Below are 26,712 nucleotides of genomic sequence, written 5' to 3' on the forward strand. Positions count from 1 at the left end.
CTACTCTTAGGTGACCAATAAAGTTGCCATAAAATGTCATTTTAAATCAGGGACACAATTCACCGGACTTCTATCAATACATAGACTTACGCAGTTCTCCAACTTTCAGGATTTCACACAGCATCTTTGTCAATTCAATGCTACTTCGACCAAATGGACATTCATGCTTATCTTCCCGGCTGCTGTTTTCTAGGACAATCTGAAATGAAAAAAACAACCAAAGTTTTAAAAATGTGTGCCCTTAGCTGTTTAGTAGGCATCATTTGGCTTGTTCTAGACAGGATAATATATTTTTTTCAAAAATTAACATGGGTTAACTTTGGGGGAAAGTGCCCTACTTTGCTTAAGGCTAAGTGAACTGGACACTATCCTATGTGGAAAGCAACAAATGTGCCTGTTTTTGTAACAAAATCCTGATGTGTTTATTTCATTACTGCAGTCTTTTCCAAACTTCCTCCAGGGAACGCTTTATGCATTGACTCCCATCACTCTCCTGCAGCTGTGTTTTGCAAGGAAAAATAACTAATGCTGTCTTTCAGGGATCCCTTAAACATTTTCCAAAAAGTCTCAAAGTTCCCTACCTGAAAACCACTGCACTACTGTGCTTAAAAGTATTGATGGTAAAATTAAGACACATTAAGGTAACTGCTTTTTTAAAAGACATTTTTAGAAATCATGATGCCACTTTTAGAGATTTCTAATACAGTCATTAAGAGTGAAATGTACACCTGCACTGAAACCCACTATGCTTCCCTAATTAGCATTTTAAAAAGAAACTACAGTGATGTGTAGGCTTTTATGTGGGATATTTGCATGCAATGAAATTCACCTTGAAATGATATTGGTGACAGAAAGGTTTGTTTAGAGTGCTGGTAATCAAAATGTTTAATCTATGCAGAAAACATTACTTTCAAAATAAACAACTCATTTTCATCTACCATAAATCTTTTACAACTGATGGTAAGTTTCGCCTTGCAATTTTAGCCTTGGCCCAAAGTCAAATTGACATGGATATGGTCACATGATGCAGCACAAAATGCTGCATCAAACATGATAGCTATTTAGAAGGTGGACTTAAGCTGATCCCAAGTATGCCAGTTTTCACTTAAATAAGTCTGTAGCCTTCAGGGATGTTGGGGAACTGACTCCCACTAAAATAATATACTATCAAAAATAAAAACATGTGGATCACAGTCTCAGTGGTCAGAGGCTTTTTAACTTGATATTCAGAACTCTGAAACATTCCCCCTGACACTACACCACATTCCACAGTTCTCTGTCCTTGTGTATATTTTGCCCATCACTCAATGACATCCCCTCTTGTAACTTGTATTTATGAAAATATATGGTGCAGATTCCAGCGGCTGCCTATAACGGGAAGCAGTAAAAGTTACAACATCATGTCACAAGCTTCCAGATCTACATATTATAGCAGCCATTTTCAACCACTGTGCCATGGCACACTGGTATGCCGTGAATGGTTCCCAGGTGTGCCGCGGGAATTTGGGAGAGAGTCATTTATCAATAGGACCATTAGGGGCTGTGAGCCCCCATTGATAGCACAGTGTGCCTTGTCAATTGTCAAAAAGCTGATGGTGTACCTTGACCATTTTGGTGCCTTGCCAGTGTGCCGCGAGATGAAAAAGGTTGAAAATCACTGTATTATAGGCAGAGGGAACCTGACCTTGCCATTTGCACTGATGAAGCAATGTCTATTGTCATGTCTGGTGGACTCAGGTCAATAGTTTCAATAAGCAAAAGAAAGTAAACAAGAAATACCACCACAGATTTTGCTTCAGCATAATACACTGGCTCCCTGAGTTACAGGTGTCCAAGTTATGGACATGCAAGTTATGGATGGCTACGCTTGTCACAGGGTTGGGCAAGTTTCCTTTAAGCGGTTTTAAGCTGGTTGCTGGGCAGAAGATCTGAGATTTCCAGGTGTAATTTATTGGTAATTTAGAGGATAAAACCTGGGTGTGGGTTCTCAGAGAAAGAGGGTGGGAACAGCAGGAGGAAGGAAGCTGGGCCTAGTAGTCCTTGAGCTGCAGCATGCTGGAAGGAGTGTTATGTGGCTGACTTGCCTGTAATGTTGGTAACTTAAGTTAGTTAACCTTTCTTATTTTATTTTTGTTACTATAAATGCATATACTAATGTTGATGGAGCAACTTGAGCTCCCTTTAAGTCTAACCTGTTTTATAATAAAATCCTTCCATTTTGAAGATTAAGTGCAACACATTTTATTGACCAAGGGAATGTACTTCAAAAGAACCTGGGTGCTTATGGTGTTATAAGTGGACCACATTATCCTTCAGGGGTTAGGTGGATTAGGTTGGTGGAAGAGGGTGTGGGTTACATCCTGCCAGGTTTTGGGAATTCCCTGACCCCAAGAGTGATGGTTGTGACAACACTGGTTCTTTTGCAAATGTGCAGTATGTCCTTTGATGTGTGTTAACACAGGTGCAATAGCCCTGGGCCAGCACGAGCCAGCTAATTTGACCTATAAGAGGTACAGGCAGGAGGTATGTACTGATGGTTGAGCTGAAGGCTGTCTGAAAAATGCTAAGTAGGAGTAGTCCTGGTTTAGTTCTGGATGGAAAGCTGACAAAGCTGTTACTGAGCCAGGAGAAGTCGCTGTTGTGACCTCACTGTGAGAAGGTGACAGACTTGCAAGCGATGCCACAGAAATGAGGAGGAGTGTGGAAAGACAGCTTCCAGAAAAGAATGATTAACAGCTTGGCCAAACTGAAGCAGCTCCTGCTAGAAACTCAAAAGGCATAGCCAGATGCCAGATATGATGGCCATGCCATGAAGGATTCCATCTGGAAGTGAAGGGTTCTATGAGCTGCTCATTGAACAACTATTGTAAAAACTCATTCCTAAAAATGAGTTCAGTACAGCCTGCTTATGTGAATAGCTTTCAGTCTGTAAAACAATGTGTTGTGCGAGTCAGGGTGCACAACTCTGAAGTAAGGGAACAAACACTCAGGTGGCTCTGAGGAGGCCTCTGTGAGTGACACCCAACTGCAGGATGCAGCACATGACCCACTGGCACCACTATGCCAGTGCTGGAAAGCACTGGAAAGGGGTTAGGATTGCGCCCTCAGTGAGAAAGGCAGTATACAAATGCTGTAATTACTACTACTGCTACCACTACATGTGTTGTGACTTCCGAACAGATCACCAGAATAATATACAGTATTTATATACCGCCTTTCTTGGTCTTTATTCAAGACTTTATTCAAGGCGGTTTACACAGGCAGGCTTATTAAATCCACGCAGGGATTTTTACAAATTGAAAGAAGGTTCTCTCTTTCAAGAACCACCACATTCAAGCTGTTACACTCCGATCTGGTTTAACATTCTGGCCTCCATCCTCCCACGCTCTGAGCAGATGGAACAGCTCAGCTGCAGCTTGTCAGCTGCTTCAAGGTCGCACGGTGCCGGTGGCCTCGAACTGGCGACCTTGTGGATGTTAATCTTCAGGCAAATGGAGGCTCTACCCTCTAGACCAGACCTCCTGCCCGGAACCAGTATATTAGGTACTTGGAATGGAACCAGTATGGAACCAGTATATTAGAATGGAATGGAACCAGAATATTAGGTACTTGGTGTATATAAGTACATTTGTATATTTAACAATCAAGAAAACACTAGGTCTAAAAAATAATTCAGAATGACATAGGAACTGAGGCTTCTGTGGTCAGAGTTGACACGGAGTGTCCTAATGTTTTCATTATTTCAGACGTCATCTCAGTCCTTTGATAATGCCCTTCATAGTCCAGGGTGAAACATTAGGGAGAGCTGAACTAGTTGAATGTGGTCTTAAAGCCCATGGAAAGGATTTTTATTCTAATTCAGAATAAATCTCCATCAGAAACTGTGCATGGCAATAAATTCTCCTACCAGTTCTCCAAAACAGATTGGGGGGAGCACCCTAGTCCCAAGCAACTACTTGGCCTGTTACGTGAAAATCCCCTTTTGCCTTTTAGCTGTGATTTTCTCTCTATATCTGGTTATGTTACTATGGACTAAAATATCATGCAGGCTAAACTTTTCACACAGGCCACATTTCCAAAACTCTGGTAAAGTCACAAGCTCATGGTTACACAACCACCACCTCCCTATGGTCACACATTATGGGAGGAAGTCTGGCATCTTAAATCATTGTTTAAGTGTCTCCTACATTACTGTATTCATTGTATTGTTTTAACCCAATCACTGTTTAAGTACTGTATGCAAACTTGAACTGCCTTCTTGTGTTGCTGATCCATTGTATTGTTTAAGTTCCCCCATCTAGGAAGCCAGCCATAGACCCCATTGAATTTTGCTGATAACTGACACCCTGATCCTTTCAATGTTTTATACACTCCAAGCATACTGCTGTGTGGTAGTAATCAAGCTACCATCCAGCTCAGTACTGTCTCCGAACCCCTTTTTAAGTGAAGGCTTCCTCTCACATGCTCTCTGGCTCTCTCTCCAAGGACCAACACATCTATGTTGTGTCAGAGGGTCCTCTTCACAGGACTCTCCCCCCCCCCAACTGCTCTACAGGACAGGTAACTATCTTGCACCTGGAACTCTTTCCCTTATTCCCCCCCTTTTTTCTTCCTTTCTCTCCCCATCTTTAATTAGCAGCTGTGGTTGGCAGATCAGGACCTCTAAAATCCTTCCCTACAATCTTTCCTTTTCCTAATTTCCTTGGATGCACCAAATACTCTTTACACGCAACCACCATGAAAGCTAGGTACACTGGATTCAAATATTAGGACCAAGAAACATACACTTATCATTTCTCCATGTGCATTATGCTTACCTTTGTGCTTTTGTAATAAAACTATAATCTTTTATTAAAAGTTATCTTTCTCTCAGTCTCCTCTTTAAGCTAAAGGGAATTTCTCTGCATTACGCTGTCTTGTTATCCAGCCTACGAGCCTAAGGTTCCAATAAGGGCAGTGTAATAATTCCCCTAAACAAAACAGCCCTTCTGGTAACAGGCCAGCAGATCAAAACATTTCAGGTGCAGAGAATTTTTTTTCTCCCTTTCATAACAAAAAGCACCTTGGAAGCACAGTGAATTTTCTTGACAAACAAGCATTTAAAATAGTGCTCCTTGTGGAATTTCTTTCCTGTCAACTTCATTTTCTATTTATGAGCTTTACCTGTAAATAGTCTGGTTTTATTTTAATTGGCATGGGAAATGCTCAGAGTTGTTCTATTGCATGCATGGAATTCAAAGCCATTTCTATGGAGCAGTTTTGGAGGTTTAGACAAAAAATAAAAACAAAAAAATCACACAGTGCTTGCTTCTCAGGTCTAGAAAAATGAACGCCTCCAAGAAAGGGAGAGCTGGATGCATAGAAATAGATGGGACATCTTAGAATGCTATTTAAAAGTGTTATGTCACACAAAGGAACATTCAGCCAAAACTAAATTCTTGAGTACACAAAAATAATTGCCAGAGAAACCATACACATAACATGGAGAAACACTAGCAAGGACAAAGGAAAATAACTAAAGATTACATACTAGGTACCTGGAGAGAATTTGGGGGTTTGAAAGTAACAAAATATTCTTTGAACTCTATCACAACTCCAAAAATTCATTCCCCTTAATCCCAGAACAGCAGAAGATCCCTCCAAGGATGTGCATATGTTCATATCATATCAAGCAAAGATGTGAACATTTGAATCATGGATATCCACAGGGCCAATGCCAGGCTAATTTGCACCCAAGGCAAGGCAAACTACTTGTACACCTCCCCCCATTTTTTTTTCATAAGACATTATAATTAATTATATTCCATGGCACTGTTGTGGTATATTTTGTTGTGGTGGTTTATAAAACTGCACCCCTCTGCACAAATCCACAAAACTGCACAAATCCAAGTAGAAACTGTAGACAGCAGAGGCTTATCCCCAGGGCCAAGGAACAAATGTCCCCTTAGCTAGAGACCTCCGAGACTGTCCCCCCTCCTCCAGCAGGATACAGCATGTGCTCCAGTGGTGTGGCTGCATCGGCAACGGGTGTGTGTGTGTGTGTGTGTGTGTGTGTGTGTGTGTGTGATTGATAGATAGGACTGGGCTGTTAATCAGTAGCAGCATAGAAATTTTTGAGCAAGCAAAGTGCTTCACATGTTTTATCTTAATGCAGCCCATACAATGATTCTGTAAGACAAGTACTATTAGCTCGTAATGCAGTTGGAAAGTTGATGCTGACAGACAGAATGACTTGCAGTTGGCTCAAAGCGGGGAAATTCCAATTCACAGATCAGTCACTACACTACCCTTTTTATCTAGCAAGTCCATAATAGCACTATTTTTCAACCTAGCCCACCCATAATGTTGTTATGAGATTTCACTCCTGCTCTAAAGTCATTGGGACAAATGTGGACATTAAAAAAATATGTAGTTTCTAAAGAACCCTGCTAACATTTGTCTTAATTCCATATTACACAACTTAACAAGGAAACATTAGGAGATGAAATAAGGCCTCTACCATCAGTAACAGACATCCAGACATCCAATCTTCACCTAAGTGATGCATCTTGCAGCAGTCACTAACACTGCAGCACAGGAGAAAATGGCTGTTCAAAAGCAATAAATGTCACTGGTTCTGAGCCTTACACAGTGGAGAAAACTGCATAAACTCAGCAGTCCAAATTAATACTGGACAACTGAGAAATCAACATGCTTCGTCTTTAGGTTTTTGATCCCCCCCTTCTTGCTGCCCCAAAAAAAGAAAGAAAGAAAAAGTTTAAACTACACCTAATTGTGAAAATCCTATGGATAAAGAAATGCAGGTAACCTAAGAAACGCTTTCTGCAATTTCTGTTTTTACAATCCTACAGATTCCCTTCAGAAACACAGTACATATTGCATGAGTCATCCCTTCTGCTTGAGAGCTGTTCAGAGTGGAAAACTAACAGTTCTCAAGGATGACAGAGGCAATAAAAAGATCCAACCAAAAAAGCAACCCTGGTATCTAACATCATTGAAATTAGATCTGTATTACCTCTCTCTCTCTCTCTCTCTCTCTCTCCTTCTCTCGTATATAATAAAAATTAAATCCTATATAACAGAGAATGCTATTTGGTTGGCAATTCAGATACAGCTAATAAACACGAGTAATAAAAGTCAATGAGGAGGCAAACTAAAATGAAAGGATAGGGAAGAAGGCACCACTCCCAGCAATGTTATAGCTCTTGTAATAGAATTTGCTGATTCTTATATTAAAACATTGTATTAAGATTTCATGAGCAGGTAAAATATTTAAAGGTGACAGTGTGTCTGAACATGTCATACGGCAGCGTGACACCAATCAATAAGATTACCTAGAAGCAGTTGAGAAACTGTGTTATAATTTACAACACTGCAAATCAAATAGCACTTGGAGTAATCAATATGCAAAGCAGCTTTCCCCCAATCCAGTCCTATTTACGGCCCAAGCAACAGGGCACAACATAAAACAAATTTCATTCTGGGGAGAGGGAAAGACATTATAGCATAGCGAACTACACAGATGTAATAGCAAAAAGTTACAGACTGACTTTTATGACAAGACACAAACTATCATGAAAGCCTCCGGTAAAAACAGCAAGAAGGAAATCATGACTGAACTTAGCAATTAGAAGCTTATTGATCATTTGCAATAATGCTGCAGTATTTCATGCTCTGTAGCAAAACACTATAGAATAGATGGTGTATGAAATGGCAAAAACATCTATGTCTGAGCTGTGCTATCAACATAACCATGATGGGGCAGCTTTTGCTGGACTGTAGCATTTCAGGTTTGTGAGGGCATGTTTGAATGCTTCCCCATTCAAACCCCCCCCCCAATCTGCTCACAAAGAAAAACAAGAATGTTAAAAAGCAGGCTAGATTTCAAGAAGTATTATTTAGTATATTCTTGTTGAAATCTCTAAGGTAAAAATGGTATAAGCAAGTTTGGTGGCCTTTTAGCTCTTCCATACAGACTGTAATTATGAGCCAACCAATACTTGTTGCTTAACAGAAATGTCTATAAAATTGCCTTTTACTTTTCCTCCTTTGCTTTCAAGATGCAATTAAAAGATACGTTCTATAGAGCTGCATACCCGACTGCCCAAACGCAGTAAGGGAAGATGTGGACACAAATGTGCATGTGATACACAAATGCACAGGCATACAGACACCCTACCTGTTCTTAAAAACACAGCCAGTATAGTTATTAAATGGTCTCATTTGGTGTTAAAGCAGAAATTACAAGGGGAAAGGGCTGCAAGGAAAGAGGCACTGCTAACTACTCCTGCAATGTCCAGTGTTACTTTGGTTATTCAAGTCCACACTGTGACAAAGAGTGTGGAAAAGAATCACGAGCACTTGTACTGGATTTGTCAGATACTGTACTGCTATTGGAAAGTGTATTGCATGTTGAAAAATACAATATGACTACTGTATCACCACAACACAACACAACAGAAAGTCGACTAAAGGAGAGAGCTCATGCTCAGTGGAAGAGCACATGCTTGCAGGAAGATCTCAGGTTCCATTTGCAGTACAGGGGGGCCCTGGTATCAGTGGATTTACTTTTCTGCATATACTGCAGGGTCCCCACACCCTCCAGAGGTTTTTCTGCCTGTGGTCTCTGCAGGACTCAGAAGAGCTTCAGGAATTAAGCAGAGCTTAAGGGCAGGCGTGGGGTAACCCTGGTACCAGCAGTTTCAGGTAACCATGGGGGGTTCTGGAACAGGATCCACCAGGGCATGCCTGTACCAATTACAATCCCTCTCTACACTGTAGTGGTCAGAGGGGGTCAGAAGAGAAGAGGAAGAAGGGGTACAGGTACTTATAATGCTGCTGGGCTGTTCAAAACGCATTGATGGGCTGCATATGGTTCAGGGGCCATAGTTTGGGGACCCCAGGCTTAGAGCATGTAGGTATCTGATTCACATATACTATGTTGCCTTACAGTACATGAGTATTTACTTGCTTGATTCAGAGTATCAGTTTCTAGAACTTAAAAATGCAGCAATATCTAGAAGTACCCCAAGCAGAAACATTTTGTCTTATAAAATATTTGCTGGAATACCATTGACTAGGTCACTACATTTCCTCTTATATCAAAAAGACCCCTAAAACCTCCCACCTCAAAGTTTTCTTCTTGAACAACATACAACAACATACAACAAACCTTTATTAGGCATATAGTTTTACAACTAATATCTCCAAACAGTCATGTATGAAGGTATATATTAAAAGAGAGATAGGAAATAAGAGTTAAAACACACCAGTTTGCTTACACAGTTACTCCAAGTTGCTTAGAACCAGCAACTTAACCTGCTTCAAGTTGCTCACATGTAGAAATTTAGCAACTGGAAGGGTCACAGATTCAAATTCACCTGTCAGCAAAAGTTGTAAAGAGGTGATCTCAGAGAGACCTTTTTTGTTTCCTGATAATGAGGGGAGATACTGGTCTCTGAGCACCTGATTAAAAGCACAATGCAGAACAATGTGTGGAAGAGAGTCTACCTCTCTGAGGCCACAACTGCAAAATCGTTCTTCCTTCGGGGCATTTCTAAACCTACCAAGTAGGTCATTAGAAGGCAACACGTTGCATCGGGCGTTTTCTTCTTGAATAAATATCAGATTAATCTGATCTGATCTACCCTAGGTGAACCCACACAACACACTTGCCAATTCCTTCCATACTTTAATTATTCTTTATTAGAATTTTTTTTAAGTCTTTTAAAAAGAGCATGAAAATGAATATGCAGCTGCATGAACAAAATTCATTTGTGTTCTTGGTAGTTTCATCATCTCTATCAGTGATCTCCCACAGTTTTGTTGATTACAGAACATTATCACTTCAGATGTGTGCTCTGCTGTTTTAATATTTTTCTTACACTTGTTAAGTAATGTCACAGAAGACTGTAGAGTAATCTCATAAATTGGACAAGGGAGAAGTGGTGTTAGAGAACAAGGAAGGCTGAAGAAGACAAAATGGGCCAAGCATTTAAAAATAGTGGGTTTGGGCACAAGTTAATGTGTTTCCTGGCTTCTTAAATGACATTACATTGATATCCCTAAAGGCCAGCTGACACATGGACCTTAGCATCAGTGGCCAGTGTACAGAAGCAAGCCTTGTTCTTATTCCTGCTTCAATATCCAAAGCACAACATTATTTTTGCAGAATATACTCCACCTTTCAAAACCTTTTTCATTTCATGGCACACTGACAAGGCAATAAAATTGTCAAAGTATACCAGCCATTTTCAACCACTGTGCCATGGCACACTGGTGTGCCACAAAAGGTCCCCAGGTATGCTGTGGGAATTTAGGAGAGGGACATTTATTAGTAGGGCCATTTGGGGATGTGAGCCCCCACAGTGACAGCACAGTGTGCCTTGTTAATTGCTCAAAAACTGATGGTGTGCCTTGACGATTTTCATGCCTTGCCAGTGTCCCACAAGATGGAAAAGGTTGAAAATCACTTAAGTACACCATCAGTTTTGACAACTGACAAGGCACAACATGCTGCTGGTCGGGGGTGGGGTGGAGATCACATAGCCCTACTACTAAATGATCCTCCCCCAAACTCCCGAGGCACACCTGCGTACCACTCATGGCACATTGGATGAAAATCGCTGTTTAGGGCTTTAAAAGTCAAATACAGTACCCTGAATTTAGGTACTAACTAAATTAATAAAATAACTGGCAACAAGTGTAGCTGCCTGGACATTAAAGTGTATGGTCCACATGATTAGTTTCAATCAATAAACATAGTATAAAATGATAACAGTGTAAGTATAAAACCAACTGACCCAACTACTGCAGGGCCATTGATACTGGTAGCAACTATCCAGGACTTCAGACTGGAATTTTTCTCCATCCTACCTAGAGATGCCAAGGATTAAAGCTGGAGCCTTCTGCATGCAAAGCATGTGCGCTACCACTAAGCTATGCCCTGTTGCATTTTATACCAACTGTAGTTTCCAAATAGCCTTCAAGGGCAGCACCAACATGCAATGTAAAACCTCATGAGTTTGTACACAAGTCATCCCTGTCCAAAAATGGCTAGACACATTGTGCAGGTGGGTCTTAAGTAAGGGCCATGTTTAAGAACATAAGAAAATCCCTGCTGGAGCCCAGAGCCAGTACAAAGACATCATGACTACTAGTCATTGATAGACCATGAATTTGTCCAATCCCCTTATAAAGCCATCCAAGTTACTGGCCTTCACCACATCCTGTGACAACAAATTCTACCAAATAATGATATACTGTGTAAAGAAGCACCTCATTTTGTCCATCCTGAATCTCCCACCAAACCATTATGCTGGATGATCCCTGGGTCTAGAATTGTGTGAGAAAGGAAAAACCACTCTCTCCACAAAATTCTTTAAGTCTCCATCATGTTCCCATTCCTGATTTATCTTGTTTCCAATTTAAGAAGCCTGTGTTTTTGTACAAAAGGCTACTTTGTACCATACTAATTTAAAATACAAAAATTTAAAAGTCAGTTATGTCGCTGGATTAGAAAGTGCTATCTTGTACTTAGAAAAAGAAGTGGCTTCAAGAATAAACTTTTTGGGATTCTTCACAAGTTTCATTTACCAAAATAGGGACTAAAATATGAGTCAGAAAAAGTCATGAGTCATGACTAATATTCCACCCCATACTAGTCATAACACATACACTGGTAGTATGATGGTCTTTTTTTGCTCTGGGATCACACATGAGAAAACCATTACCTGGTTCAGTCCATCTATACCTGGAGCAAAGAAGCTGCTCACAGGCTCAGGCATAAGGAGAAACATGAAGTTACCAGCACTAGACCTAAGCAGAATGAACTACCTCAACCAATATTGGACACTACTAACCAACAGCAAATTGCATTTATCTAATATAGGATTTTTACTGTCAAGGGGCACCACGTTGATTTTCCATCACCAAATGGAAATGGTACCAATGCCTTTGGTTAGTCTTGGCAACAGCCCTAGGAATCTGCAGCATAAAATAATAAACAGCAGCAGACACAAAAAAGGCTGCAGGAGATGGGAAAGCAAAATCACAAAGCAAGAGAAGCCAAAAAGAAAATACCCAGTAAAGATGTGATCACACAACAGATTGGGAACATAACAGCCTCTTAACGTATTTTATTCAGAACATTGATTGACATAAGAGGAAAGTAACTTTTTTTTTCCTTTTCTACTTCTATTGAAAGGCAAGGTCTTACAGCCTTACCCATATTGCTACAGGTAACTGTATCCCCCAATCACATACTTCTGAATAAGAATTAACAGCATCTTGCTGAACTTAACTTCAGAAATGCTCATACAACATATTGAACGACTCATTTTTGATTAAGATAACATGAGTGGGCAGAAGGCTTTTTCTGGAGCTTGAGGAAGGATGTGTAGGCTGCGTTCTATACAACAAATGCACAGGTTATGAAATATACAGTGCACAATCAGACTGACTCAACTTAATTAAGTTCTGAATGGTCTTCATAGAACAGTTACATTTGTCTGCACCTTCATGGCTCCTCAAACTACCTCCTCCTCCTCCACCTCCTCACTATCAAGATTTCTGATGTCTCAAAGATGTACTAGAAAGCCAAGTAGTAACTGCACTGAACTATCAAAAAGTATGAATCAGTACTCTAAAAACTTTGCATAACTTAATGGCTGTGAGTGATCAAATAGTCAAGACTGGAATGCTTTTGTCAATTTTCTGAGAACCTTATTTTCCTAATGCACTTTAGGCCAATCAGTGGTAGATACTCGAACGAGACATGTTTGACAGTGAAATTCAGAGGCTCCTGCTATGCTACATGCTTTCACTTCGTTCCTACCCAACCCCATGAAAAAAAATGCGTTTCTAAAGATCCCACCATCCATATATTGTTAGCAAACTTGCCAGGACGACATGGACAAGCAAATAGGGTATATTATTTCCCTACAATCTCAATCTCTCAGATAGTTGCTTACTAATCATTTTTCTTTAGAACAAACACTATTCATTCACTCACAGCCCAATTCCATCTTCTGGCCTCCCAGCAAAACACGTGAGGCCACCAACTGCTAGAGTTGGTGAGTCGGCAGTGGGGGGCAAACAGTGGGAGGACAGGGGCAGGATGTGAGTGTTTCAGGCAGGGAGACGGGAGGAACTGAGAGTGGGTGAATCTAGCTGCAATGGCTCATACTAGATACGACCCCCTCCTTCTCAAACCTTCCAGCCCCTTTCCTCTCCTTGGATATAAGCCACCAAAATAGGTGATGTAGGTCCAAGGAGGCCCATTGGTGATTGGACAGCCTATCAGGACGTAAGTACTAAACATTTTAACATACCTCCTGCAGCCTGTCCGATTATCTTCCCCCCCCCACCCCCATCACCACAGGATGCAGCTCACACTTCTCTATCATGGCTGCATCAGTATTGCTGGCATGATCTGTGTGGCTTACCTACAAAAAGCTCAGAGTGATCCTGCAGATAAGAAAAAGCTAGCAACATAGTATATTCCCAAACTTTTTCAATTGGTGGCTCCCCTGACCGACTGGGACATTGGTCGCAGCTCCCCATTAGGGCTACAATCCAACTGTATAGAGGTGGGTTTCTTGTGAGGATTCTACACCTCCCAGGCTGGTTTCTGCAGTTCCCCAGGGAACCACAGTTAACAATTTGGGAACCACTGGGCGATACCAATGAAGGATTATAGCTGGAGCTTGAAGGGTTCTATATACAAAGAACATTGTGAAGATCCTTATTGGTCTAGGAAGCCTGCCTATGTAAAATAGCCTTCAACAATACCCAAAATGAAGTCTGAGGAGAAGGAAAGGCGGTATATAAATACAGAAACAAATAAATACACACACGCAAGAGAGGGTTAAGAGTAAGCTTTTGCTCTTCATATTACAGGAAGTCAATCAACATGTGGAACTTGTGCAACGTCAAGTCAGCTTTGCTTCTTCCCCACTTCTGTCTCTTCTTTCAAGTACATATGAAGGTGCCTTCTACTGAGTTCATCTAGCCCAGTACTGTTTACACTGACTGGCAGCGGCTGTCTAAGGTTGCAGAAGGGTCTTTCCTAAGCTCTATCTCAGCCATTTTCAACCACTGTGCCGTGGCACACTGGTGTGCCATGAATGGTCCCCAGGTGTGCCGCGGGAATTTGAGAGAGAGTCATTTATCAATAGGACCATTGGGGGTTGTGAGCCCCCACTGAAAGCACAGTGTGCCTTGTCAATTGTCAAAAAGCTGATGGAGTGCCTTGACCATTTTAGTGCCTTGCCAGTGTGCCGTGAGATGAAAAAGGTTGAAAATCACTGCTCTATCTGGAAATACCAAGAACTGAACCCAGGACACTTTGCAGGCAAAGCATGTGCTCTGTCATGGAGCTACAGGCCCTCTCCTCATCTTCGCCACTCCCTCACCATACAGATCCAATTCTGACATCTAGCTTTCTTCCAAGTCCTAGGTTCCTCTGGCACATTCACCCACTTGAACAGATGGCTGAATCAGAGAGTGAGTAGATACAAAATAAATGCATTGCATGCACTGGAACGAAGGATGCTCCTTGAGGTAACTCAAGCACCTCAAATACCTGGGCTGAAAGACTCTGAGCTTCATTTAACTCTGTACACATTCCAGTTTTTATGGCACTCACACAACAGGAAATAAAACATTCTTTCTTGTGAGTGAGAACAGTAAGAAATAACGTTCCCCAACATTTGATTTCAGACTCAGTGCAATGCAAGTTCCTTGACAAATTACCTAAGAAAGGTAACAGAATTTTGTCCTCTTAAATATTCAGTAGACATTATAACTAGTAATCCTAAACTGCTATAAAACCAGGGAAGATTCATTTGCTTAAATGTCACTTAACCCCCTACCCCTCCACTGTAAATATCTGAAACAATTTCAGCAATAATATATTCCAAGAAGTTGAAATATATATTTAAAGATAATGCAAGGCAAATATCTACATGTAACTACAGACTAATTTGGACTAGAAATTAGTACAGAACTGCCTCTATTTATGAATGTGTTAGGTTTCAGGCTTTGTAAGTCCAGCATCACTATTATTGGTAGCAAACTTGCAACACTATGACATCTCCACCTTCTGCCTGGCCATCCTGTCTGGCTTCAAAGCTTCCCATATCCAGCATCCATCCCTCACTGGTTGGGAGTCTCACCAGTAGCCATCAAGCTGGACAGGTCTTGTGATACTCTGACGCCCAGCAGGTGAAAAAGAATAAAGACCCAACCAGTACTGGGACCTTGCAGCTTTCCCCTACACTCATTGTCACAAGCTCCACAAGCAATGGACAAATGGCCTGGCATGTCTGTAAGTCAGGAAAACGTAAGTCTTATGTTTGTTAAATAAGGGAGCTTCTATAATGGGTAGAGATGTTTGTTTCCAGTAATTACAGCCTTACTAAACACAATGGGCTTACTTATTATTAAAGTAAATAACACTGTTTTGAAACACCACTAGTAATGGGCAGTGCTAGGTAGGTTAACAAATGAAGCCTCTGCAAAAGATGAGTACCACAGTTACATTTAGAGAATGTAACAGAATGCTGTACATGCTAACATTTAGAGCAGACTTTCTCAAAGTGTGTTCCAAGAAGCCTCGTTCCCCAAGACCCCTGCAGGGGCTCCATGAGCACACTATAAGTAGCCACCATCTGCTCGGTACTACATCACTCTGTCCATACACTGGCACTCTGGGGTTCCCAGAGACTCTGAGCATGCACTAGTGAGGCTACACATTTAGGTGTGTAACGGACTCTGCAAGCAGAAAGGTTTTGAGAACAGCTGATTTAGAAAATGCTGTTTTCAAAAATATGGTAAGACAGTAGAAAGAATAGGGCTCTATCTGCGAATGCTGAAGGAGGTGGCCTTGCATGGTTCTTTGCCTTGTGTCACTGGCATACCTGGTGGGGGAAGTCCAGGGGGTCACATGGCCCAGGGCAGCACAGGTGAAGGGGCAGCATTCACCACCCTTCACCCGCTGCCCCCCCGAGGCATTTTTGAGGGCCGGGGAGGCTGCATGTGACTTTCCCAGTCCTCAGAACGCCTTCTGGGGGCCAAAAACAGTAACTTCTGGTTTTTAGCCAAGAACCAGAAGTGATGATTTTCAGCCCCCAGAAAGCATTCTGAGGGCTGGGGAAGCTGTGTGCAACCTTCCTAGACCTCAGAACACCTCAGGGGGGAGGCAGTGGGCACAGGCAGGCAGCACCTCCAAGTGGGTGGGCGGCACCCCTGGAGGTATGCCCCCAGGTGCCACAGTGGCAAGGAGCACCACTGCCCTGTATAATGTGCCAGACTATTATTGGGCAGACTGGAATATAGGAGGGCCCTGCTGAACTACTTTGCAAGCAGCGCTGAGGTATTGTACAGCCACTTTCATTCTGGCTGTGATGAAAAGAATGGCATTTTGGAAATGTGGTTTTCAAAAATATGGTAAGGCAGGAGTAAGAAATATTCAGCAGCAGCTCAGGAAGGAAACGAGCTTGTCACAGATTTTGTGAGTTACTCAATAAATGATCCCTCCACATGTTATTTTACTACTCCACTAACTACAAATTACTTGAGAACAGAGCCAAATTCCAATAAAAAGAGAACTGTGGCCAGAATCCAGCGTGTGAGTACTCCAAGGCACATAAAAATATTGTCCGTGCTTTTTTCTCTAAAGATGGCACTCCCAAACTAGTTTTTAAACTCCTCTGTTGTCTGACATATCTGTACACATTTGTATACAGTGCTAGGTATATGCCAGGCAACCATGACCCAGACCAGTCTCAAGTTGCTTGTTCAGGCTGATGGTCCCATGGGTCCTTGGCGTATAGGACACCCTCTAGTTCAGTGTTTTTCAAACTGTGGGTAGGGACCCAGTAGGTGGCTTGCGAGCCAATTTCAGGTGAGTCCCCATTCATTTCAATATTTTATTTTTAATATATTAGACTTGATGCCACTGGGCCAGCATTTGGGGAAATGTTACAAACCTGTACTTTTAACAAGCTATGTATATTCTTTTAACAATGATAGTAAATGGGACTGACTCCTGGGTAAGTGTGGGTAGGATTACAGCCTAGGATAGTTTAAAATTTTCCTGCTTGATGATGTCACTTTCGGTCACGACATCAGTTCCAGTGGGTCCTGACAGATTATCATTCTAAAAAGTGGGTCCCAGTGCCAAATGTGTGAGAACCACTGCTCTGGTTCATTGAACCACCACCCCTGCCTCTCCCCTGCTAGCTAAAAGCCGTGCCTTTGAAAAATTCCATGACCCGCCTCACCTTGCTTGGTCAGCAAACTCAAACAAAGTCATACCCTGGCAGCTTCCTAACTATGAAAACAAAACAAGGCCATCTGTGGTCACAAAAGAAGTGCTTTCGACCTTAGTTTCCCTCACCAACTTCACTGCAAATTCAATCACAAGGGGTATGTTAGCTGAGTCCCAGGCCTCCAGAGCAACCAAGGAGTCCCCTGCTGCACTCTCCTCAGGGTCCTAGAGGACACCCATTTGCAACTGAGAATGAACCATCAAGACACAAAGAATGCTCCTTAACTAGTTCACCCCACAATAGTCTCTATGTTGACCCTCTGGAGATCTGTGGAAAGCTGGGTCAGAGTCCCCTGCATGGCTGCTGCTACTGTTGTTTCTGTTGCTGCTCACAGACTGATCAGTTGCTCACTGGTGCAGAGTCAACCACCCCTCATTCCCTCAAGGACTGCTGTGCCAGAACAGGTAGAAGACAGCTCTCTTCTTTCCCAGACTTCTCCCCTCTTTCCCCACAACTTACTCTTTGGGCAATATTTCCAGCCACAGCTCCAGCACTTGCTGAGCCATCTTTCAAGAAGCCTCCACTAGGAATGCCATCTCAGCTCCCTTGCTTTGCTTTTTGCTAGTGCATTTGTGTCACTCTGAATTACAACACACACACACACACAACATAATTAACTTTTCTTGAACACATTCCTTTTAAGGAATCATAAGAGTATGATCAGATTCTTGTTGGGTTTTATTTTTTAATTGATTAACATGCTCTTGTTTTTGACTCTTTAATGCATAAGTCTTCCCTTCTATGTCCATAAACATTTTATTATGCATTTAACAGTCATGATGGATCTATGCTAGCCTTAATGGCCACAGCAGATTTGGAATGAGAGATCTTTAAAAGGGCAGATTTAAACACCACTGTCCCTTCTCGTCTCCTAACCTGGTGACATTCTATTTAGAAGTCTCTCTCTCTCTCTCTCTCTGTCTTAGATGTCAAGGTGCCCTTTATAAAACTCTCAGGGGTTTTGGTTTTATGCTTGCTTGAACAAAGGTTGCATATTAACTGATTTAACTTAAAAGTTCATTTTTTATCCAGAGCACCCTACACATCACATTTTAGTTTTAAAAAAACAAAACGAGAGTTTGCCACTAATTATTTGACTATCGGTTTAAATTTTCTTTTTCTTTAGCACAACATGAACTCTTTCTCCTTTATGTCTATAGACTTATGCCACCCATATTTAGGAATAATTTCTATGTCTTGGAATACAGACTTCTCTGTGTAATCTACTTCCACGTATGTTAGGAAAGTTTGTAAAAGTTACTCAGACACTCTGCTAAAATGTCAGAAAGAATATGCAAAAGAAACAAAATATAGTTCACTGCTACCTTTTAAACAAGCCATGTAGGCAAGAAGTGGGTAGGAAGTGAGAGTATACGAATGAATCAGCCTTCCCTTTATCCCCCATGTCTAATTGAAATCCATCACATCAGCTTTCTTCTACTTGGGAGTAAAAATATAAAGAAGAGGTCTTCAGGCCTTCAAGTCATATATCACGATGCTATTTCTATGCTATATGAGCTTTGAAAATAAATGTGAGGGGGGGTCACTGCATAACATTTGTCAAAGCTTACATCAAAAAATAGTTCTCTTTGCCCTGTAGCATCGCCTATCCACAACTAATTGATGCTTGCCATGTCACAAGTCCATCTGCTTTCCTAGAACAATGTATTCAAAAAGTAAGGGGTAAAAAAAAGATGCTGTGAATGCCGTGCGCCTACGATACACAAAGAGCCCTTACCCGGATATAGGCATCCTGGTGATGTTTGGCAAAGTACAGCATGTTGTCAAGAGCCAGCATTCCTGGAGGAGTCTGCGTAAAATCCATTGCTGGGTTCACATGATTCTGCAAAAGGGCACAAGTGACAGCATTAGAAATGTAGGCATGTGAATCACTGGCACAGCGCAGAGAAGTTCCCCCAACATTATGCACGCATGGTTTGCAAACAACTGGACAGTTTTCTATAAAATATGTAACCAGTGGTTGAGGCTAGTCCCCAAACCTGTTTCAGAAACTCTATCCAGCAGTTTGGAAATCTAGGCATGTAATTTCATTTGAATAGATAGCATGGGGAGGAGTGATGCAAGAAAGCACCATAACCAACAGCTTGTCCCTCCTCCCCTTTTTACTTGACCTATGGTGGAATCACACACTGGAAGTTAATAAGAATGCAATTCTAAGCAGACCTCCTTGGAAGTTAACGCTAAGCAACTTCCATCAAAGAAATATGTATCGAATGGGAGAGACATAGTTACTTCTCTTTCCAAGATCTTTGCCTCTTTTAATACGCCCATTATGTAGTTTTCTAGTGCTGTCACCACTCACATCTTACATATTGAAATATTCAGTAACGCTGCTTTTTTTTTTTTTAACATAAATATATTTTTGTTACTCAGGTCTGGCGATTCTTCTAAGTACCAGCAGGGTACAGGGCACTATGGTTAAAAAAAATCTCTGATTTCCCCCTATTTTGGACTTTTCTAGCATCCCAGAAGTTTTTGTGATGTTTCAGAATCCCAAAAAAGTTGCTAAGTCATTCAGATGTGATAGCCATTATCCTTAGTGGTTATTATTTCAGCATCTTCTTCCCTAGCTGACTGGTAAACAAAGAATCTTTGAGACAACCCATTGGGTTGTGAAGTCTCCTGATTTCCAAGAGCAACAAAACTGGGAGTTCAGGTGAACCCCTTATCCCATCCCACAGGTTAAATGTCAACAGGCTACAAAAAGTGGGTCACACACCCCCTTTGCACAGGTACCCAGGTCTGACTGCTGCTAGTATCTGCTGCTTTAGAAAGGGTTGCCAGCTCACCTGGCCATAAGCATGGGGGATAAGGACAGGCATCTTGAAACAGCATGAACAAGTAGGGTAGGAATTGTCACATGAGCATTTTTGTTTTATGCTGACAGGGATGTTTTTTTTAACATCCTTGCCAACCTTTGCTGCCCCCTTTTATTATGATGATTAAGAATAACATAACACCTTGCACAATGCTACTTTCTGTAGTGCTATTTCATTACAGCGCGCTTCATCCTGGGTACAATTGACAGCTACTGCAATCAATGGGAGCAGAGCATTCTGACTAGCATGGATCAATCAGAGCCCATTTCCCGCCTTATCCTTAATTATGTCTCCTATTGCACTTGGATTTGCAGAATATAAACCCTGCATTATGGGACGCATTGCTATCTTCCCTTCCCACAAAAAAGTTCACAAAGTAGTTTATGTAGCTAAGAAAATACATAAGGGGTTCCCTATCCCAAAAGAGCTCACAATACAGATGCAGAAGCAACACCAGCCCACAGTCACCAGAGAAGGCACTAGGCTGCAGAGAACAGGGACAGTTGCTCTCCCCCTGCTAAATAGAAGAGGAGCGCCATTTTAAAAAGTGCCATCTTGTCAAGTTTTCTCCTTTTGCTAGGAACTTGTTTTTATCCTGTGCATCTTTTGCTTCATTGTTTGACATTCGACCCTCTAATAAACTTATTTTGCTTTTACTATTAACCTGCCTGGTTTCAATTTACTGAGAAAGCAGTGGGGTGCCTGATCTACCAGATCACCCATGAGGGCTTTAAGGCCTCCCCCCCCCCTATTTTTGGATCTCTCACAGTTAATCTGAGAGGGAGGCATTCCCAAGTTTGCCTTCCTCTGTCTGAACTTTCTAGCTTTTGGTGGTGGCAACAAGAATACCTCTCTCCACTCAATTCCAGTTTATGCAGTAAAAACTGCAGGGAACAGGGAGTAAGGTGCCAGTTGCTAAAACCAGGCATGGCGTCCCATATTGACTTCCCTTTTCCCTTAACATTGAGACTCAAATTGTAGCACAGGCTAGCCCAGCCCCTGAACTGCCACTCACAAGGTTACGAATATTAGCATGCAGCAGATGCTTTTGGTGACACCTAGCCACTGGTGTCGCTAGGGGGGTGCAGGCCGCGCCGGGGGGTGACGGGTGACGCACTAACTTTGCGGTGTTAGGAGCTACTGCATCATGCCATACACCGTTGGATACGGAATGGCCAGCGGAGTGCAATGCAAAAAACGGAATTGAAATAGCTCCTTTTGTTCAAAAGTTATGGCCAAAAAACCAGAAGGAAAAATGCATGGAGACCTATGGAAAGTGATAGTGAGCCATATTGCACGTTTACTCGCGAGTAGCCATACTTGCCATAGTCTGTTGGAAAGGGCAGGCGGAGAGGAATCCAACGACACTAGAATGGTCCTGATCCAATAAATGCAGTCCCCAAAAAACACCCAAGAAGCTCCCCCCTCCCAGCTGTGAGTCTGAGCCCGAAACAAAGCCACATGGTCGCGTTTACTCGCAAGTAGGCGGACTTGCCTTAGTCAAGGCAGGCTGAGAGGACTCCAAAGAGGTCAGAATGGTCCTGGTCCAATGAACGCAGCCCCCAAAAACACAGAGAAGGAGGTCCCCCCTCCCAGCTGTGAGTCTATGGAGCCCTATGGAAAGTGAAGCAGCCTCATGTTGCGTTTACTCGCAAGTAGGCAGACATGCCTTGGCTGGTGGTCAGGCCAGGCAAAGCAGAATGTGAGGACACCAGAATGGTCCCGATCCAATGGAGCTGGAGTGCAACAAATGTCCAGAGGCAACCTCCCCCCCCCCCCCACTAAAAAGGACAAAAAAGTTGATTGAAAACTGGTAATGGGCATGTTTTCTATTTTGCACTTGCAAAGCCAGGTGGGTCCTTATCTTGATATGCCTGAAATAGAAGAACTTTAAGCTGGGCACTGGGGAGGGCTGGAAATCTCCCTGATTCTTTTTGGGGGGTTGTTATTACAGGCAGACTACAGTGTAAGCTCCATTGACCACTATGGGACTTACTTCTGAGTAAACATGCATAGGATTGGGCTCACAGGCTGCAATTCTACCCACACTTTCCTAAGCTCCATTGATCACTATGGGACTTACTTCAGAGCAGACATGCATAGGATTGGGATCATAGGCTTCAATCCTACCCACACTTTCCTGAGAGTAAGCCCCATTGGCCACTATGGGACTTACTTCAGAGCAGACATGCATAGGATTGGACTCACAGGCTGCAATCTTACCCACACTTTCCTGAGAGTAAGCCCCATTGACCACAATAGGACTTACTTCAGAGGATTCACTTGGTGGAACAGGACTGGCTCCCCCTTATTTAATTATTTATTTTAATTTGCTTGATGATGTCACTTCTGGCCATGACATCACTTCCAATGGGTCCTAGACAGACTGTCATTCTAAAAAGTGGGTCCCGGTGCTAAAAGTTTGAGAGCTGCTGCAATAAGGTGTTAGTAAGTTGACACGGGGTGTGTGTGTGAGACTCTACAAGTTTTCCAAATCACTAAAATCAGAGTTTGGAGTAATAAGACCATCATGTTATATATCAATCAATCCGTAATCTCATGCAGAATGCAATGAAACAAACCACATTGAAATATCTGTGTTATAACAAAAAGGTACAGCCAAAAAACCAGTGGGGGCAGGGCAATGGTACATCACCATGCCCACCTGGAGCTTTGCCCTACCTACTACATGGGGTGATGTGCAGGTGTCCCTCACCGGGTGACTTGAATCCTAGTGATGCCACTGCACCTAGCACTTTATTCCATACTGCAGTGGTTCTCAAACTGGGGCATCGCACCACCCCAGCCTGAAGGCCCTGGACTCTGCCCTTTTAAGGGGCAGGGGGAAGGCTGTGATGTGATTCCCAGGATCACTGTGGACACAGAGGGGACTTTTCGCTAGCAAGCCTTACCTGCTGCCAGGGTCCGGGGGGGTCTTGGGAGCCCCGTGGGGGGCTCTGCAAGGTTCCCCGCAGCGTGGAATGAATGAAAAATGCAATCGCGATCCACTTCTGGGTTGTGAATGTGAAACAAGCACTTAGAGCACTGAGAGTTTGAAAACCGCTGCCGTACAGCCATAATATCTTATGATTCCACTTAAACAGTATCATAAGGAAACATGCCGGCTGTGGCTAGGGTGCTGGAACCCATCTCAAGCAGTACAGTATCAAAGAAAAATGTAGACACAGGAAGAGCTCTGGTGGTTAGAACAGTTTAATTGGCCTGATGTAGCTCTTGAGTCACCAACTGAAGAACAGGATGGTGGCAGGAAGGAAAAAAATCTCTGGTTGCAAACCAGAATCAAAATACTATGAAGTGCTATCATTTTATGTACAGGTTTTCTATTAGTGTAAGAAATGCAGTGCAAGAATCAGAGATTGGGTGGACAAAGCAAAGAAACTGGTGGCTCTATCCTTGGGGTCGGCAACCTGTGTTTTCAGAGCCGCATGCGGCTCTTTCAGTGGTCTGATGCGGCTCTCGAGTGGGGGCTGGAAGCGGGCGCCTTCCCCCGCGGCCGCAGCCCAGCCAGCTCAGCCCCGAGGTTGAGCTCGCTGCAGGGCGAAGGAAGGAAGGGCGCAAGGAAGAGATGCCCGGCTGCCCTGTGCAGCAGGGTCTCCGCCCCCTTGCCCAGCAGGGTGCTTGCTCACAGTGGGGGGCGGAGAGCAGGTCCGGGAGAGCGCCGCCGCCCCTGCCTGCCAAGGAACGAGCTGCTGTGGGTGAAGGCAGCGCCCGGCCCCGCACTCAGCAGCCAGCGCCCGCAGCACATCGCTGCAAGGCACCCCCAGCCCGCCCCCGCCACCAGCGGCTCTGTCCCGAGGTTCAGCTCACTGCAGGGCAAAGGAAGGGCGCAAGGAGGAGGGGGGTGGAGAGCAGGTCCGGGAGAGCCGCTGGTGGTGGGCGCGGGGGGTGCCTTGCATCTCTTTCCCTGCGTTCTGCTCGCTGCAGGGCGAAGTAAGGGCGCAAGGAAGAGGGGGGTGGAGAGCAGGTCCGGGAGAGCTGCTGGTAGTGAGCGTGGGGGTGCCTTGCATCTCTTCCCTGTGCCCTTCCTTCGCCCTGCAGCGAGCTGAACCTCGGGACAGAGCCGTTGATGGCGGGGGTGGGCAGGGGGTGACTTGCAGCGATGTGCTGCGGGCGCTGGCTGCTGAGTGCGGGGCCGAGCGCTGCCTTCGCCCACAGCAGCTCGTTCCTTGGCAGGCAGGGGCGGCGGCGCTCTCCCGGACCTGCTCTCCGCCCCCCACTGTGAGCAAGCACCCTGCTGGGCAAGGGGGCGGAGACCCTGCCGCACAGGGCAGCCGGGCATCTCTTCCTTGCGCCCTTCCTTCCTTCGCCCTGCAGCGAGCTCAACCTCGGGGCTGAGCTGGCTGGGCGGCGGCCGCGGGGGAAGGCGCCCGCTTCCAGCCCCCACTCGAGAGCCACATTGTGAAAAAACTGCAGATGGCCAGATGAACAGTGGGATGCGTTCACCGAGTAGCACTGGCAGAGGCCCATGACTGGTGAACATTTGGGAACTGGTTGGCAACATCGCACATGCTGTCCAAACGTCCCTGTGCAGACCGATGGCCATGTGCCAAACTCATATTCCTGTGAAGCTGGAGCCTTCCAAGGAGCTTCCTCACATGTGAAAAATGGAATTGTGAAATGGCCCATAAACTTCTTTATGACTCACCAAGATCAACCTGCATGTTAGTGAGTTTTATGCTGGCTAAATGCCAGTGTGCAGCTGAGCACAGCTGATAACCACACCATGCCACAGACCAGCTGTACCTTGGCCGTTTGCTGATGTACACCTAGCCATGGGAAGAGATGCAAGGCACCCCCCTGCACCCACCACCAGTGGCTCTCCTGGACCTGCTCTCCAACCCCCCTCTTCTTTGCGCCCTTCCTTCACCCTGCAGTGAGCTCAACCTCGGGGCAGAGCCGCTGGTGGCGGGGGCGGGCTGGGGGCGCCTTGCAGCGATGTGCTGCGGGTGCTGGCTGCTGAGTGCGGGGCCAGGGCGCTGCCTTCACCCACAGCAGCTCCTTCCTTGGCAGGAAGATCCAGGGACCAGGACAACAGCAGAGCAAAGGTAAGTAAATAGTAAATAAAAAAAATATTTTCTTGGTGCTGCATAATAAAAGAACATAAGAACAGCCCCACTGGATCAGGCCATAGGCCCATCTAGTGCAGCTTCCTGTATCCCACAGTGGCCCACCAAATGCCCCAGGGAGCACACAAGGTAACAAGAGACCTCATTCTGGTGCCCTCCCTTGCATTGGCATTCTGACATAGCCCATTTCTAAAATCAGGACGTTGCACATACACATCATGGCTTGTATCCCGTAATGGATTTTTCCTCCAGAAACTTGTCTAATCCCCTTTTAAAGGCGTCCAGGCCAGATGCCATCACCACATCCTGTGGCAAGGAGTTCCACAGACCAACCACACGCTGAGTAAAGAAATATTTTCTTTTGTCTGTCCTAACTTTCCCAACACTCAACTTTAGTGTATGTCCCCTGGTTCTGGTGTTATATGAGAGTGTAAAGAGCATCTCTAGTCTATCCACTCCGTCCGTCCCCTGCATAATTTTGTATGTCTCAATCATGTCCCCCCTCAGGCGCCTCTTTTCTAGGCTGAAGAGGCCCAAACGCCGTGGCCTTTCCTCATAAGGAAGGTGCCCCAGCACCTACAAGGGACCTACAAGAGGGGGCTACATTATAAAAATGGGACTTATAAGAGCATAAAGGTAAAAAAAAAAAAAAAACAACTATATATGCAGTGTTATCTTCATTTTAGATGTCAAAAGGGTTTTGTGGCTCCCAAGGTTTGCTTTTCTCCGGAAAACAGGTCCAAATGGCTCTTTGAATGGTTAAGGTTGCCGACCCCTGCTCTATCCTATCTCAACTTTCCTGTGCTGATACAGCTGTGCCAACAGGACACATCTTGTGGTTGAGGGACAGTGACAGAGGCCTCCTCAATGTAAGGGAATGTTTGTTCCTTACCTCAGGGCTGCATCAGCGCTGGAAAGTTGGACAGGATTGGGCCCTGGGAAATAGAATACCTTCCATTGAGAATATAAGGCACATCTGCACTGGAAATTGCCTTGGACAGAAACCAAGGCAGCAACTTTTCAAGCACCCTCTGTACCTCAGCCCATAATAGCATCTAGATCTACAGACATTATCACGTTTATCTCTATGTCTATCCCGGAATTGTGGCAGCTCAAGAAGGAAATCTCTCAGCAGTCAACTGCAATGTGCTTGCTAGGCAATTCCAGCATACAGTTGTTCAGCTCTGGTCTGATCTGGATACTGCTGCTTTAGCAGAATCTCAGGCTAACTGCAAGTGCTTGGATCAAGGGTTATTTGTTTCATACCCCAATACTGACAGGGAACTTGAGGCACCATGTATAACATCATGCATTATTTCCAGTAGGCTGTTCAAAGTAAAAAGAGAAAGATTGATGAGTTGGTGAGTGGAGAGGGGAAAGAATGCGTTTTGAAAGTAGTAAGACACCACTTCCCCTGAATGAGACAATTATTGGGGTCCTTCTCTTTAAAAA

At 43.8% G+C, this 26,712-nt stretch overlaps 1 protein-coding gene across 2 annotated transcripts in view; it reads right to left on the minus strand.

Moving 5' to 3' along the window:
• The window catches only part of ELMO1 (engulfment and cell motility 1), a 351,127-nt gene that overhangs the window by 162,061 nt on the left and 162,354 nt on the right, over window positions 1-26,712 (minus strand). For both annotated transcript variants that reach the window (XM_066627043.1, XM_066627044.1), the window contains exons 14-15: window positions 19,072-19,176; window positions 91-199 (exon numbers count right to left, since the gene is read on the minus strand). In XM_066627043.1, coding sequence (XP_066483140.1) covers window positions 91-199; window positions 19,072-19,176 — 214 coding nt within the window. The remainder of the gene's footprint in view (window positions 1-90; window positions 200-19,071; window positions 19,177-26,712) is intronic.

Source organism: Tiliqua scincoides, chromosome 5 (assembly GCF_035046505.1).
Source record: "Tiliqua scincoides isolate rTilSci1 chromosome 5, rTilSci1.hap2, whole genome shotgun sequence".
NCBI lineage: Eukaryota > Metazoa > Chordata > Lepidosauria > Squamata > Scincidae > Tiliqua > Tiliqua scincoides.